General features: G+C 39.5%; 1 protein-coding gene and 1 long non-coding RNA gene across 2 annotated transcripts; one reads left to right on the top strand and one right to left on the bottom strand.

Moving 5' to 3' along the window:
* The first annotated feature begins 6,343 nt into the window (after positions 1 to 6,343).
* On the top strand, positions 6,344 to 8,022 carry LOC136710789 (uncharacterized). Its single transcript, XR_010804662.1, has 3 exons — positions 6,344 to 6,596; positions 7,234 to 7,418; positions 7,729 to 8,022. It is a non-coding gene; the product is annotated as an uncharacterized lncRNA (long non-coding RNA).
* Positions 8,023 to 9,170: 1,148 nt separating this feature from the next.
* Positions 9,171 to 16,293, bottom strand: pi15a (peptidase inhibitor 15a). Its single transcript, XM_066686601.1, has 5 exons — positions 15,797 to 16,293; positions 13,831 to 13,949; positions 12,874 to 13,006; positions 12,651 to 12,766; positions 9,171 to 11,017 (listed from the first exon to the last, which is right to left on the bottom strand). The coding sequence occupies exons 1-5, from the start codon at positions 16,070 to 16,072 to the stop codon at positions 10,882 to 10,884; spliced, it is 780 nt and encodes a 259-aa protein (XP_066542698.1). The 5' UTR covers positions 16,073 to 16,293; the 3' UTR covers positions 9,171 to 10,881.
* Positions 16,294 to 16,681: the final 388 nt, after the last annotated feature.

The raw sequence follows: 16,681 nt of genomic DNA, 5'->3' as shown, positions 1-16,681 counted from the left end.
ATCTAGACTAGGCACCAGCTGCTCATAGCACAGCCATCTTTCTGCAGAGCCCGGAAAAGACAAGAAATTAAATAAAATAAAAAAAGAGGGCCTTTCACGTTTTAATGCTGAACCAGCAGCTTTGAAAGACAGAGAGAGGGGCGAGGGAGAGTAATAAATTGGCTGCAATCTGTAACTTCACCACTAGATGCCACTAAAGCTTACACGCTACGATTTTACAATCTGCCCCACACTAATGCCATTTTTGACTGACTACAATCAAATACTCAAAACAATATTCCAACACCTAGTGCAAAGACTTTCCTGAAATGTAGAGACTGTTACAAAAATATTGGATGAGCATATTTCCACAAATTTAAGGCCAGTTTGCTTCTGCGGCAGGAAAACTGAGCTGAAATTGTTTTGCAGAGTGACATAAAAGACTCAGAGACTTCACTGAGCAAAAGTATTTAGACGTCCACTTCTTCCACGATAGACACAGAGAGCATATTGTTGGTGTGGAGTGTGTGATATACTGCCTGGGAATGTGTTTAGGAGGTGACAGTCACAGTGTGTGTGTGTGTGTGTGTGTGTGTGTGAAAGACACGAGGCCCAGAGACTGATTCAGTATCAAAACCTGTGTGTTAAAGAGCTGATATGAGGCCGACTGTGGTGGTGTGTTACCGTGTGAACATTGATTTTGGCTTGAAAGCCTTTGTGCTCAGTGCAAACCTTGTGTGTTTTGCCCCTAAAACCAGGAGAGAATTTGACACAAAGGATACAGTTGTACTATCAAAGGTAACTAAACATGGATTTATCCTAAAGAGATAAATGTGTCTATATAAAAATATAATTTATTAGAATTTCTTTTAATATAATGGTTAAAAGCGACACGGTGGAGCAGCAGGTAGTGTGTCGCAGTCCCAGCTCCAGGGTCCTGGAGGTTGTAGGTTTGAGTCCTGCTCCAGGTGACTGTCTGGAGTGTGGTGTGTTCTCCCTGTGTCTGCGCGGGTTTCCTCCAGGTGACTGTCTGTGAGGAGTGTGGTGTGTTCTCCCTGTGTCTGAGTGGGTTTCCTCCGGGTGACTGTCTGTGAGGAGTGTGGTATGTTCTCCCTGTGTCTGCATGGGTTTCCTCCGGGTGACTGTCTGCGAGGAGTGTGGTGTGTTCTCCCTGTGTCTGTGTGGGTTTCCTCTGGATGCTCTGGTTTCTTCCCATGCTTCAAAAACACACGTTGGTAGGTGGATTGGCGACTCAAAAGGTGTGAGTGTGTGTTGCCCTGTGAAGGACTGGTGCCCCCTCCAGGGTGTGTTCCTGCCATGTGCCATGATTCTGGGTAGGCTCTGGACCCACCGTGACCCTGAACTGGGTAAGTGGTTACAGACAATGAATGAATAATTAAACTATGAGTTAATTAACAAAATGAGAAAAACAAAACTCATATTCTTCACCTGTGATTAATAATTACATTTAGATATTCACTCACTCACTCACCTGAACACTCATATACTCATATATACTCAATATATACTCACTCACACAATGTGCAACACTCCCTAAACTTGAGTGAATATGTGAAAAAGAGCAACACCTGTGGTGCAATTTCTAACTGTGAGTGAGTGAGTGAGCAAAGTGAGAGAGAGACAGAAGAAATAAAGAAGAAAGACAGAAAGGGTAGAGTGAGCAAGGAGACAGAGGGTGAGAGAGACAGAGGAAATAGAGAAGAGATAAAAGAGTGAGCAAAGAGTGAGAGTGAGAGGTGAACAGAGAGAGAAAGAGGGGGGCAGGGTATGGGGAGCTGGACTGTATGAGTTAAGCTATTGCTCAGTTACACACAGAGCATCACGTGAGTGGAGTGTGTCCTCAAGAATCAGATTATTTTTCTGTTTGAAACCATCCCAGCTCTTTCGGAAGTGTCTCTGGACTCGTTTAACCAGTGGTTCACCAACATCCCACACATTTACAGCTGCAACAGTAATAACATCCTCACGCCAACATCTGGCTGGACGTCCAAACATGTGCATGATCAGATTCTCTGTCCAACAGATGTCTTCACTCTCACACTGTAACAACACAACTCCACACTGCACCAACTCACCCCTGCATTAAGTCTACTCTATTTATTGCATATTCCTAATTAATATTTCTGTAGTGTCTCCTTAATATCTTTGTAGTTCCACATTAATTTCTCCATATTGTCTCCTAAATATCTCTGTAGTTTCACCTTAATATCTCTGTAGATCCACCTTAACATCTCTGTAGTGTCTCAATATCTCTATAGTTTCACCTTAATATCTTTGTAGATCCACCTTAACTTCTCTGTAGTGTCTCAATATCTCTATAAATTCTCCTTAATATCTCTGTAGATCCACCTTACCTTCTCTGTAGTGTCTCAATATCTCTATAGTTTCTCTTTAATATTTCTGTAGATCCACCTTAACATCTCTGTAGTGTCTCAATATCTCTGTAGTTTCTCTTTAATATCTCTGTAGATCAACCTTAACTTCTCGGTAGTGTCTCAATATCTCTGTTTTCTCCTTAATATCGCTGTAGATCCACATTAACATGTCTGTAGTGTCTCAATATTTCTGTACTTTCACCTTAATATCTCTGTCGATCCACCTTAACATCTCTGTAGTGTCTCAATATCGCTGTAATTTCACCTTAATATCTCTGTAGATCCACCTTGACTTCTCTGTAGTGTCTCAATATCTCTGTAGTTTCTCCTTAATATCTCTGTAGATCCACCTTAAGATCTCTGTAGTGTCTCAATATCTGTTTTCTCCTTAATATCTCTGTAGATCCACCTTAATTTCTCTGTAGTGTCTCAATATTTCTAGTTTCACCTTAATATCTCTGTTCATCCACCTTAACATCTCTGTAGTGTCTCAATATCTCTGTAGTTTCTCCTTAATATCTTTGTTGTTTCTCTGTAATATCCCTCTAGTTCCACATTAATATTATATTAATATTATTATATTATTCCACATTAATAAGTATCTCTGTTTTCCACCATAATATCTCTGTATTTTTATTCAGTATATCGGCAGTGTCTCCTGCAGCTGAACTAAAGAAAGCTCCACAGTTTCTCGCCAGTGCTCAGATCCAGCTCAGTTTTGATGCTGGACCTAACTATCATTTTAATCTGTACACAAGCATCTCAGGTCCAGTTTCTGTCTCGTGCTGTTTCTCCTGGGGGATTTTAGAAGAAGCAGTGAGAAGCCTTTGAGCAGTGAGATTTTCCTCTGTGATTCTGCTCCTTTGAGGAGGGCGGTGGTGTGCAGTATCTCCACATACTGCTCCTGAGCTCACAGTCTCGAGCCCAGCCACTCAGCGTGTGTTTACTCTCCTCAGCTGCTGCTTTTGCAGTAGACCAGATCCCTGTGTGTGTGTGTGTGTGTGTGTGGTGGACCAGATGCAAGATATTTTACCCTCCATTTCCCCAAGGACCATGTTTTTCTCCTTCCTCCCAGATGAGGATGTGAATATTGACAGTGACCTTTTTGAATCTACATCTAGTTTTTAAAACTGAAATAAAACAGACACTTCTGTAAAAGTTGTTTAAAATATATCAAAGATAGTCTCAGGTTCTTTCTCTCGTGGACAGTGGATTGAAAAGTGGACTTATTCTAATGCATTACACAGTCTCTCTCACACACACCACACACACACACACACAGAGAGAGAGAGAGGGGGGGGGGCTGTAGGGGCAGTCTGAGGACAGCAGAGTCCACTCTGAACCGAAACACCCCAGTTTTTTGAGCTGAGGGAGGGACAAATGGATTTGTTGTGGGTTTCTGCATAGGGAAAGGGGAGGAGAGAGAGAGAGAGAGAGAGAGAGAGAGAGAGAGAGAGAGAGAGAGAGAGAGAGAAGCCAAGTATTCATTAGAAATCTGAAGCAGTGCCATATCCTGGTCTAAACCCAGGCTCAGTCTCCTGGACACACTGCAAATAGATGGTGTCTGCAAATAAAAGTGAAATCATCTGAACTCCATCAATACCTAAATGTAGTGTTTCTCATTCAGAGAATAAAAGTATATATATATATTTTTCAATCTGTTTTTAAATGTTGCTTTCCTTGTTTTAAGTGGTTTTATCCCGAGAGAGTATCATTTATAACACCGTATAGGAATAATGTGCAAATCATTCTGCAAATGAAGAGATAAAATCTCTTGAAGTAAAAATATCCAGAAATGAGGTGAATAATCCTCTAATATTTTTAGATTAAAGATGATTTATTTAATAGGACAGAATTTGTTGCAGTGTATAAGCCACATAATCTTATGATAATAATCACATGATAATATATTATAAATAATAACCTCAAAATGTAAATCATAACAGAGATACTGATTATAGTTAAGATGATTACACTTAGCGTGGCGCCCCCTACAGGGTGTGTCCCCACCTTGCACCCAGTGACTCCGGGTAGGCCCTGAACCCAGCGTGACCCTGAACTGGATAAACATTTACAGACATTAAATGAATGATCACAATTAATTAACTCATTTTGTACAACGTAGTTAATAGGAAATATCTGCGATAAAATTTGTTTAATATTAATCCTATATGTTTAATATATTATGATGTGAAAATGAAAAACTTAACTAAGGATATGACGTTATATGTAGGTGTTGTTTGTGAGGGTGTATAACAGTTGTCTAAGTCTCGGCCCGTTTCATCAGAATGCCGACCTTAAAAAGAGGAATAACACCAAGCCCTGCTCAGACCTTGATGAATTATTCATGTATAATGTCTTCTCTCTGAGCAGGTAGATCATCTGCTCCTTCAGTCTCTCCGATTGGACCCGGTCACCTTCTTTCCCTGTGATGGACAGCTTTTTATCCTTTTTTTCTGTAATGCTAATTCCAGGCCCTGAATTCCTCCCTGTTTCCAGATGTTATGATGATCCGCTAGCCCTGGTATGGAGCTGGCCGCTTTCCCAGGAATGGCTGAGTCTGTCCAACAGATCAAAACATTAATAGCATCATATTACCCCTTGATTTTCACACACTTCTTCTCCGTCTGAGGGCGTGCGGCTCGACTCGGGTGGTAGCTAAGCTACTGAGAGCACGGTATGAACGGGGTGGAAATTTTACTGAATGGATTTACTGGATCGTAAATGCCTGTTTCGGGCATAGTTTATAGTTAATTTAGTGTAAAAAATAATTCATGATGTAAAGTTTTAATCTGGTGCCTTTCCTGTCTTAAAAAACTTTTCTCAGTTTTACAAAATGGCATTAGCACACCGTTCTGTTAAAGCTGAGAGAACAACCGTGATCAGTTAATCTGTGGCGGGGCCGCACGCTCCAGGGGCTACTATTATGCACCCTCTATAAAATAAAAGAGCTTACCGCCACATACAGTAACCACGACTACGCCACCCCAATTGTCTAAAGGGTATGGGGATCCCTGTCAGGTTTCTCAAATAAATGAGTACTAAGGCTGCTTAACAAAGGGGCACTTTATTCAGTCAACACAGCATAAAATCAAGTCACATTAACACGAGTCTTGAAGTCAATAGTGAACACCAGGAACACTCCCATTCAGCCCAATACCTCTGGCAAAGCCTAAAAGGTTAATAGTAAGATGCCCACAGAGTAATAAAGGAGTTCCAGTTAATTACCCCAAGGAAACAAAACAAAGAAAACACCTCTAAACATAAACCACTCACAAGAAGAAAGAAACCAAAAATACTCAAACTTAAGCCTTGGGGCGGAACACTAATAATTACTCTAGGGCCATCACAATTAAGACTTATTCAAGTGTGTTAAAACACTAAATGGGCATAAAGTGCAACCCCTAGTAACACTGAGTAAAAATAGTGGTCCTATGGTCCACTCAGAGAAGGAAATTAAAAGACAACAGTACAGATGGCTCAATAAATCAATACAATACTGCTAAAAATTTGGCATGAGAGGCAAGCAAGTAATATAAAAAGAAGGGAGAGGAAAAAAAAAGAAACAAAAGAAAAGTGGCCTACAGGCAACCAGGCCTGGCCCCACTAGAGGCTGCAAAGCACAATCAACTGGCACAGGAAGTGTGACATTCAGGCCACCGCGGTCAATTACTAGCTGCTGCAAAGTGCGATCAACCAGCACCGGAACAATGACGTTCAGGCAACTGCAATCAAGTGTAAAGCCTTAACGGCGAAGTCAGTTATCCGTGGCCTCAAACCACCATCTACACTATAGATCGCTGGGTAGTCAAGCAAGGCTAGAAACCTGCTTAAACCTCGGACACTTGGCTTCCGATTCAGCCAGAGAAATACGACTCAGCTTCCACCGCCGCGACGACGCTGCACGCCCACACACACCACCTTGGTTGATCGAAAGCGGAAGTCAAAATTATTGGTGATCCTGGGGCTTTTATCGTCCTATCCAACCCACCAGGTGGCGACAATAATACCCTCTTTAGCGCTCCCTGTCAACCATACCACAAATCTTTTTACTGACCGCTGTTCATCACAGCCCTCACCATAACCACTTGGATTAGACACTGACCATTCACCCATTCACATCAGTTTCTGTGGAGAGCGGGAATATTTCAGTGCTTCAGGAGGCTAATTGGGCTCTAGAGCATCACTGCTACAGCTCTTAAGGTGGAATGGAAGATTTCAGTAAGAATATCACTGCTGTTTAATTAAGGTTTTAATCTATACACACAAACTCTTAACGGAACTGAGATCAGAACTGAGCTGCTGCTTTATGTACATCAACATTCACCACAGAGAGATATCTGCTGCTCCAGTTAAGCACACATCACATTATGAGCCGTTAGCATGGACAATGAAGAGACCCCTCTGTAAACTTGTGTATTTTACCCATTTAATGACTTCATAGGCCACAGCATCCAGTAACAGTAAAAGGAGAATCTGCAGAGGGTAAAATATATAGGTTTTGGTGAACAGTAGTGACTCCTGAAAATTAAATAAATTTTTTCTATAGCGAAAATAGGCGTAGACTCAGATATCTTTATATGGGCATGACCACAGTCCTTAAGACATGTCCCTACCATGACACTGATGGACTGATGAACTAAATAATCACATATAGAACATAAATGACTCTTAAATTGCATAAACAATTTGGCTAATGTTGCTTTATAAAAATGTGACTACAATATGATGATGGAAATATGAAGACATCATATTTGCCCCGATTTACACATTGTGTGGGTGTATGAGGCTGTAGAGTTCATGTAAAAAATGCTTTGTTTAGACAAGAATCGACTAAAGCCATTGTTTTCCGTGATAGGTTTCAGTTGTGGCTCTCAAGGACAAGCACAAACGGAAAACTCAGCTTTCAAAATTACTCAGTTTTATCCACTGTAAACATGGATTAAAGAAGAAATAAACAAAAGAGTGCCTGGCAAAACATCCAATTTTACCTCTCAATCAGCCAAGACGTGTTCGGTTGGTTTCTACAGATTCGCAATGGAGGTAAAATACATGTACAAAAGTTTATAGACACTCTTTTAAACTAAGCTTCTCAACTTCAAGACACACCAATTGTGGACACATTAGGCTTTTGAACAGTGGAGCTGTGTTCTAATGAGTAATGGCACTCTATACAGTCATTGAGGTCTGATTTAGAGTGTCAGAGCAAAGCCTCCAACATCAGAAACTGATCAGAAACTAATGTTTATGTGGCTGATCACCACCAAATTCTGACAGTAATGTTCTAAATATATATTTTAAAGTTTTCCCAGTTTTTCCCCTCCTCTTTGCTTTTCTATACGCCCTGCTCCAGCTGCTCTCCCTGGTGGTGCCCTGATCCAGCCCCTGCCCCTGTGCATCCTGATCAAGACCTTGGCCTTGTCTCACCTACAGCATCATGCATGGTCACGCAAGGATCTGTTTTAATCCAAATGGACTTTACATCAGTTTTTAATCTCCCACAGAATCACTGACCACCTCCTGCTCCCATCACTGATATTTAACCTTCACACTACTGTAACTCATCATCTCTACCAGTTCCTTTTACAGCTGCTGTTTGCTCTCTGGTGTCGACCCGAAGAGGACGGGTTCCTAATGAGTTTTGGTTCCTCCAAGTGTTTCTTCCACATGCGCCGAGGGAGTTTTTCCCAACACTGTCGCCCTCAGTTCATTAATGGCATGACAACTTTCTGTTGTGAAAAACGCTATATGAATAAAAGTTGATTATTTGATTAATTTCTTTAAAAAAACATGATGGGTTCTTTAGCAAGAAACAATGGCAAACCTCTTTGGCTTTATTCAGCAGTACAATATACACCAGGAAGCACAGTCTGATATAAAATGATAAATATGAAATTAATCAAAGTTCAGTCAGTGCCAGTGAAACTGTGACAACTCTCGTTAAATCACAACAATGTAGAAAATCATTTAAAACAAGCAGGAAAACATTTAGAAATAGGTTAACATCCTTTCAGCAACTTCAAAAAGAGCACTATGAGATAGACATATTGACTGGATTTAATTTAATAAGGCATCATATTTTGGCAGTGTGATTTTCTTTTCTGCTTCCAGTTCTGTTCCTCTCTAATCTAGAAATGACTCAACGTGGAAGGAGCTTGTTCCTTGTAGTCACAGGTATCTTTTGTGGGAGTGCTAAAGCTATAACAGTTATAATACAATCTAGTCTTACACTCAACAAAATAGACAATTAAATAAAGGGATGGAAATGCAACCAAATGCATAAAGCAATATATAAGATTCTTTAAAGAAATAAAGTCATACAAATATCTATTTACAATAGTACAAAGTTCTGTTTTAACTGTAAGGACATTTGCTTTACATTAGATGGGACTTAAAGGTTTATATTAGCTTTATGATTTTTAATTGTTTGAAACTGGTTATAAAAACATATTATATGATGTGTTTACTAGGAATGTCTTACTAGGAATTTCATTGGTGCCACTCTTTAAAGGAGCAATCAGTGGTGATTCTAGCCTGTATAGCACCTTTGTATAGCCCCCCCAATATGTCTGTATTATGAAGGAAACCTTCATAGTGTCGTAGTGTGACTGCATTAACACTGGAGAAAGTCAAATGTGCTCTATTTGATAGATTTCCTCTCTCCCCTTCGTCTGAATTCCTGTGGGGAGACCAGAGGTCAACCTACTCTTAACCCCCACCCCCACCCCAACCCATCCACCACCATCACCCACCCCATAAAACTCAGTGGGACAAATTCTTGAAACATTTGTACGCATACAACTAAAGGGAGCACCCTAGATATTTGTATAAATATCTATGTTATGATTGATTATTATTTGTAGTTATTTCCCAATCACTAAGTGAGCTCCCATCCACTGGTAGTGCTGTTTCACTAAATCCACACAAACTCTGTTATAAACCTGTTTAAGAATCACAGAAACAGTGCTGTAACCTGTTGAAGGAGAATGCTACACAGGAGACAATCCTACAACTCCTGACTTCTTAGAGTTTAGGATTAGTGACAGGTTTAAGAATGTTTTTTCACACTTAGTAGGCATCAGTAATTTACCAAGAAGTGTTAACTATATTTTGTACACATTGTACGACTCCTGGGAATGGTCTTTTAGTTAAATATTTCAGTCTGAATTTTTCATGCTTATGCCTGAATTTGTGGCATTCAGTCATTTACTCCAGTGATTCTACTTCATGTTTTTATAGTCGTTATACTGACATCTAGTGGCCTGAATGCATCATTTTAACCTATTAAAAAGCATGTGGGGACATGTTCTATGGAACATAACCTGGTCCATTCAGAGATGAAAGAAACACTGATTCCCCCTCTCATGTGAGTGGCACTTTATAAAAACAATGTAACAATAACAAATATGCAAATATCCACTATTAAAAAATATACTACTATTTGGTGGAAGGAATGACAGATTGCTCCTTTAAATGCTGGCTATAATAACATCTAAATATCTAACTTTAAAACTATTAGAACAGAGCAACAAGCTTCATTGAAGGTCATATACTACAATATAAAAGTGAACAGACTGATGGATGTAAGGCACTGATCGGCTGTGTTAATAATAACTGTGACTGTGCACCTGTGCCTGGATTTTAAAGCATTCCATTCAGCCCTACTCTACATTCACTGGACATGAACTGCTGAGGGCCCTGAAAATGAACTAGTGAAGAAAATAGTGCATGTAAGTAATGCCTGTAGCACCAGATACAGGTTAAAGCAGCTGTTAAAAACTTGAAACCAACTCTTAAAACTGAACTAATACTGACAGAGCACACAAGGTTTTAATACCACTGGTTAGATGGCATGCTTTTGGTGATTTTCCATGTGAAATTAAAGTAAGCTGTTCTCTGTAGAGAATAGATTTAAATATTTTTTCATGCTAATTTTCTAATCATTTTAATTAGTTCATTCATTCATGCAATTGTCTGTTAACAGCTTCATCATGTTCACTGTTGCAATGGGTCCCAAGAATATCTGGAATCACTGGGTGTAAGGCAGGAACACAGTCTGGACCACACACTCACACATTCACCCAGTCACTAACCCATTACTTTTCACTTTGAAGATTAACATAAACACGCCGTTTGACCAGGGATACCTGAAAAGTTGCACATACTTAAAGTGATTTTATGAGTAAATCTATCAGCACCATTAAATTTACACACGTTAAACCCCTCTGAGGACAATGTTTATCTTAATAAATGAAACCTATATGAATCTCAGTACCTAGTTTAGTTTATAAAAAAAAAAGTACAAATAATTTATGGTCTTAAAAATAGAAGGATAAAGATAAACAAAAAAGAGTATATTTTAAATAGTTCCATATATACAGATCAGGGTCATTCAGGAATGTTGTGCAAATAAAGCCCCTCCACGATGGAGAGAGAGAGAGAGAGAGAGAGAGAGAGAGAGAGTGTGTTTGTGTGTGTGTGTGTGTGTGTGTGTGTTTATTCTGGTTTATTTGAACCAGTGCAGGTAGTTAGAGTTCACTGCAGGAACACATATGTTGTTACTGCATGATCCTCCGTAACTGGGCGGACACATGGAGCAGGGAACACCAACTTTATATGGAGCTTCTCCAATCCAGTTTCCCCTGCAAACAAACACACAACAAAAACTTTTAAAAAAGTTCTTAAAGCTCTAAAATTAGGAAAAACAAATATTTAGAAGTTATACTCGCATTAAATGAAAATCAAAACTGTTTTGTGATTTCTGAATTAAAGATGCTCCATAGAGGAGGTCCCCACATGGGGGCAGCCCTGTTTTAAACAAGGTTTAGAAATACATCCAGGCCTCTAGGTGTCCTTATTTTGACTGTTTCATAAAGTGAAGAAAGAAATGTGAAGTGGAGAAAGGGCAAATTGCCAAACTAACAAAGTTATATTTAGAATCTATGGCAAAATGTTGGATCATACAAGAACAGCCCACTGGGAAATAAACACATTTCTAGTTTTGATATTTGCCCCAAATCTGGTTCAAATGTTTAAAAATTACTTTGTAAACAAATATCATTATATTTGAAGATTTGTTGCACTACTTTTGCAGTTTTAAAACAAGGGCAGTTGCAGATACATGTTTGTAATATGGTATACTTTGTTTTTTCTTGTTAACTAAGAGACTTTCACTGCTCCTGAGCAGCAAAGCTGTCCTAGCACTGGCCCTATCATCAGTAAGTCTCAAGTTTGATCCCTGCTGATGCCACAGCCCTCTGTAACCACGGGTCTAAAAGAGGAACACTGGCCTAGCTCTCTAGTTGTGTAGAGTGTCTCTCCCTCTCCCCATCACTCAGAACAATGCTAGCCAACGCAGGTAATCAGAACAAGCTCATGTAGATGGGGAGGTAGACTGGGACAATGACTACATTGGACTACATATAGAGGACATAAAGAAAAGTTAACTTTCAATGAGGATCACAGCAGGAGATGATTCCATAACAACAGAGAAAGAGCAAGTGTACTTCATGTTATTTCATGCTGATTTTCACATAAGAAATAGAAGTAATGGGTGATTTTTTTTGTTCCACGGCGAAGCTCTTATTTTCAGGGTAAGGCAAGTTCAACTCCTCTGTGATGCTTTTCCCAAGCTTTCGGTTCAGTGGGATTAAATAAAGTAGGCCAGAAGTCAGTCATAAGCAGGGTCATACATAAATTGTGGAGCTTAAATTCCAGAATTGAGGCAAAATTCCTTTGAAGCTCCCCTGGTGCCAGGAGCTTTCAGTCCAGAGCAGGCTGCCTGCACAGGCTTATGCCAAAGTGTTTAGCATGTGTAGTCATTTCATCTTAGTCTGGAGCTAAACATCAAGAAGAAAACATGAAAAAGGTGCAAGAGCTTTCATTTTTCATGCTTTCTTGAACTTGTATAGCAATTAATAGCAGTGCTAGGTTATGAAATACTGGGGGGAAATTGCAATTGCAATTTTTATGACCAATATTTTAAATGTTATTCACAAATCTTGATTATTTACTAATAATTAAAATCCATGACTATTTATTGGCCATGACAGCTAGAACATACCCCAAATTCATGAATAGCGTCTCCAAAACTCTGATGGTGACTCGTTCTTTGGACTATTACAATTCCTGCTGTCATTTGTTATGTTTTGTCTTGTTCTGTATGTTTACTTTCAGTTTTGTGAGATTTCTTCCATGTTATTTTACTTTTTTTCAAAAGCTCCACATCCACTCTACCATGCTATGTACCTTTAAGAATAATGATTGCACACTTACTTTGGTGAATAGTTGCACACCAAATACGTCGCTCTTTTCCAAACTGAACCCCACACGTTCATATTATGGCACGTATGAATAGCGCATCCTATTTTATTTGATGTCGCCCAAACCATCTGCCCAAAGAGAACGAGAAATAAAAGTAGATCAGAGCTGATATGGGCCACTGAAAAATAATTAATGCAATTACTCCACAAGTCAGCCACCATCATAAACAACTCACCTGTGTGTAATGTGTGCACATGGGTCCGTAGCACTTTAAAGGACATCTGGGGTTACATTCGCGAGGATAAGGGAAAGAATAATCTTTCACTTCATCGTACCATGGCTTCACCAGCTGGAGAATGGATCTGTACCTTTAACCAAACCACAAACCACAATGTTACTGGACACAGCTGAGAAAACAGATGTTCATAGATGCTTTAATGTCCAAGTTATTTCAGAATGAATTACTAAAATGACACACATCCAAACTTGTGATAGGCTGTTTATACGTTACTATAATTTATAAATTTGAGTTGTATTTAACATTTCACATGAAATGAAACACTCAGGACTAATTGTAATGAAACATGTACAATTCCAGAGAATATTCAGGAAACAAAAATCATTTTTCCAAAAGATTGAATCAGGATGGGTATTATAATATACATATTTATAATGCCCCACCCACAAATGTACTTTTCATAGCTTTTCAACTGTTGCTTAGTTGGACAAGTTTTACAAAACACTGGTAAAAATGCCATACATACATCCCAGATGCATGCAATATCAACCACATTCATTTCGCACACCCCGTTATTATGATCTCATTGGACAGCCCAAAGCACTAGAAGAGAATGGAAACTCCCCAGGTCTTTTACATCAGCTCACAGATCCTCATACTGGCTGGCACCCAGCCATGTGTGATGAGGGGAAGAGAGGAAACCATCCCACCCACCCAGAGAGCAAAGCCAATTACAACCGATGATCTCCCATTGATCGGACCATCACATAGACCACTGGGCCACTCAGGAGCTGCCAAAACACCAATATTTATAGTCGGGTATTCACTCAAACTAATCATAATAGGTTGCAATTTTTGTTTATGATTCTCTTTCTTTAAGTTAAGCATAAATAGGAAATTTATGCACAGCACGTACAGGACGACATTGCACTGAGTGCAGAATGAGTGTCTTACCTTCCAGTTCGGACAGAAAGGTTCTGACCCAAAAACCGAAGTAGGCTCCGAGGGCCATGTTCCCAAAGACACATCGCAGCCCATTCCTCAGCTCTCTTTGCTAGAGTATCATCCCATACCTGGAAACATTAGGGGGTGGGGTTGGGGTTTAAATTGCGGAAGACACATTTTTTATGCAGAAGACAAATAATTGCACATTATTATTATTATTATTATTATAAATAATAATAATAATAATTATTATTATTATTATTATTATTATTAGACAGACTAGCCATCTAAAAGCAGGAGATTAGCCAAGAAGCTTAGTCCAACAAAATTGGCGAGATGAAGTTGCTAGACACTGAAAAGCTCAAATTGAAAAGGAAAGCATCTGGCTGGGCAATAAAATGTAATTTCATCTGGTTATGCAATAGAAAATACACCATCTGTCTATGCTAACACTGCTTTCTTAAAGAAACTTGATCGTGCCCTTGCCATTACCAAATTCACAAGCCATGAAATGAAGCCTAAGAATCTGTCTGGCTGAGAGACTGAAAATACAGTGACCATAAGAGCCATAAGACCACTGCTTCCAAAATAAATCCATTTATATCATAGCCCTGAAAAAACAAATGTTCACCAGTGGAGGCCAAAAAACCAATTCACAAGTTCCAGGTCTGTCTATCTATCTATCTATCTATCTACCTACCTACCTACCTACCTTTTTTTTTTGTTAGTTTGTCAGGTTTTCCTACCATGTATATTATTATCGATGTATGCTAACACAGCATTAAGTGTCATTCCCACAGATTCTCTTGTGTGGTTTACTTCCCAAGCTGGGACTTAAACCCTAGTTTGAGCTATATCACCTGAAAGTTAAAATTATTTAAGTCCATCTATTCACTTTGAAACATATTACATGCCTTAACAATTAGGCTGAACTATATTTTTAGAAGAAATGGACCATCTTTGGTGGACAGGTTAATTTATATCTATGAAATATTAAGCACATATAGTTTCTGCTATTCAATATGATGTTTACTTCTGAAAGCTTAAGTATAAGAAAAAAGAACAGGGACAAACACTAACTAATGAATGCCTGCACAAAGCACCCAATCATTAAACGCCACAAGAAACCCCTTGTGGATAATCGTCAGCCTGCTAAACACGTGTGAGTGAGTTACAAGCCAATTCCATGAGCCCATGATCTAGACTAAAAATGTGACATTTATACAACAGTATGCCAGTAAATATTTTTTTTGTCTTTATAATCAGTCGTAGTTATAGGGTCTCTGCAGGAAATTACCTGATCCAGATTTTATTTAAAGTGCGAGATTAATCAACCAGTGCCAAAACCATTTAACAGCAGAACCAAAACACACTGTAGAAATGTCCCAATAACAGTACAATACAATACAGTACAATATCAGTCAAATACAGACATATATAATGGTTTTATTTTTTGAGGGGTCCATCCATGGTCCCTAACTCCACCTAACCCAACTCTTAACATTAATTAATGTCACGAAAAAGACTTCTACACAAATTGAGAACTATGTCTGTTAGAAATCCATATACTCATATCAATTATCAGTTACATTTCTGACAATGAGAAACTATATTTACTTTATTTGAACACTTTTAGACAGAGTATGTCCAGCTTCTCAAAATGATTATGAAAATGTGTTGCTCATGAATATGAGAAAAGTCACAATGATGAGATACTAAGTTATGAATTTGGAAAGATTTCTCAGTATTAACATTTACAAATTGGCTTCCATACAAGAGTCCCCGTACAGGAGGAAAAATATTAATGTGATTATCATTATAGGCACCTTTGGTCCCTACAAAGTAACAAATACAGACTCAAACACAGCACTGTGGAATCTGAACCCAGTGACCGCGCGGGGCTCTGTTGCTAATCTCATTTTAGCGAACAATTCTGATTTAAAATGCAAACAAAATGGCTTTAAATGCAAATTACCATGTATTCCATGTTCGAAGCCGGAGGGAAAACTTTTCCGCGGACTTTGTTGTGGTAGTGGAGGATGGCTAGCATGTCCTCCTGGGAGATGGAGCGCTTCTTTCTGACCCGCGGCGGGAGCGGCGCGTCCTGGCCTGGCAAAGGTGCGCCAAGCCCGGCATGAGTGAGCGAGAGAGCCGCGGTGGAGTTCCGGGCGTAGGCTGCGCAAACTCCGCACCAAAGACACAAGAGCAGCACGTCCACAGCCAGACACGTCTCATTCATCATCAGCTTCATTGAAGTTCACTTCGGGGTTTTCTTTTCTTTACGTATTTACTGCAAATGTTCACAAAGCACGTGCACTTAAATTGCTTTCTGGTTTTGGGTGCAGTCCAGTACAGATATCTTCTAACAGTTAAACATCTGATATTTGTTGATGTGCATCATGCATGTGCAAAGATATAATGTATTTAGTAAAGTAATTACATGCCATGCCATGCATATGCTCTATGTGCAATACCTGTACTAAAATGCTGAAACAAATATAGTGGAACAGTATACAGTCTCTCTCTCTCTCTCTCTCTCTCTCTCTCTCTCTCTCTCTCTCTCTCTCTCTCTCTTTTACTCTCTGATTGTGGAAGCCTTTTTCAAAGCTCCTCCTGTCCAGCAGCTCTGGATTTCTCCCCCTTCCACAGAGCTAGTAGAGGGGCTTTATATACCCAAGATGCACAGGGCAGGAAGTCTCTTGGCTTGCCCCTGAATGTGCAGGGTGTCCCCACCCCATCACCTGAAACACATCACTCGCAGACGTAATGCTTTGTTGCTTTTATCCCTTTCCTGGCACAGTTTTTCAGGGCCAGGCCTTAATCAAAACATCTGGTTTTGGTTTGCACAGCTGGCAGGAGT

Source organism: Hoplias malabaricus, chromosome 1, assembly GCF_029633855.1.
Source record: "Hoplias malabaricus isolate fHopMal1 chromosome 1, fHopMal1.hap1, whole genome shotgun sequence".
NCBI classification, from domain to species: domain Eukaryota; kingdom Metazoa; phylum Chordata; class Actinopteri; order Characiformes; family Erythrinidae; genus Hoplias; species Hoplias malabaricus.
This window is presented reverse-complemented; position numbering and strand designations above follow the sequence as displayed.

Bases quoted from the DNA above. Each gene is read 5' to 3' on its own strand.
- pi15a (XM_066686601.1), bottom strand. From the start codon at position 16,072: ATGAAGCTGATGATGAATGAGACGTGTCTGGCTGTGGACGTGCTGCTC. The intron at 13,950-15,796 runs GTAATTTGCATT...TAATGTTTCCAG, and splicing joins CTTCGAACATGGAATACATG to GTATGGGATGATACTCTAGC. The intron at 13,007-13,830 runs GTAAGACACTCA...GTTTGGTTAAAG, and splicing joins CTTTCTGTCCGAACTGGAAG to GTACAGATCCATTCTCCAGC.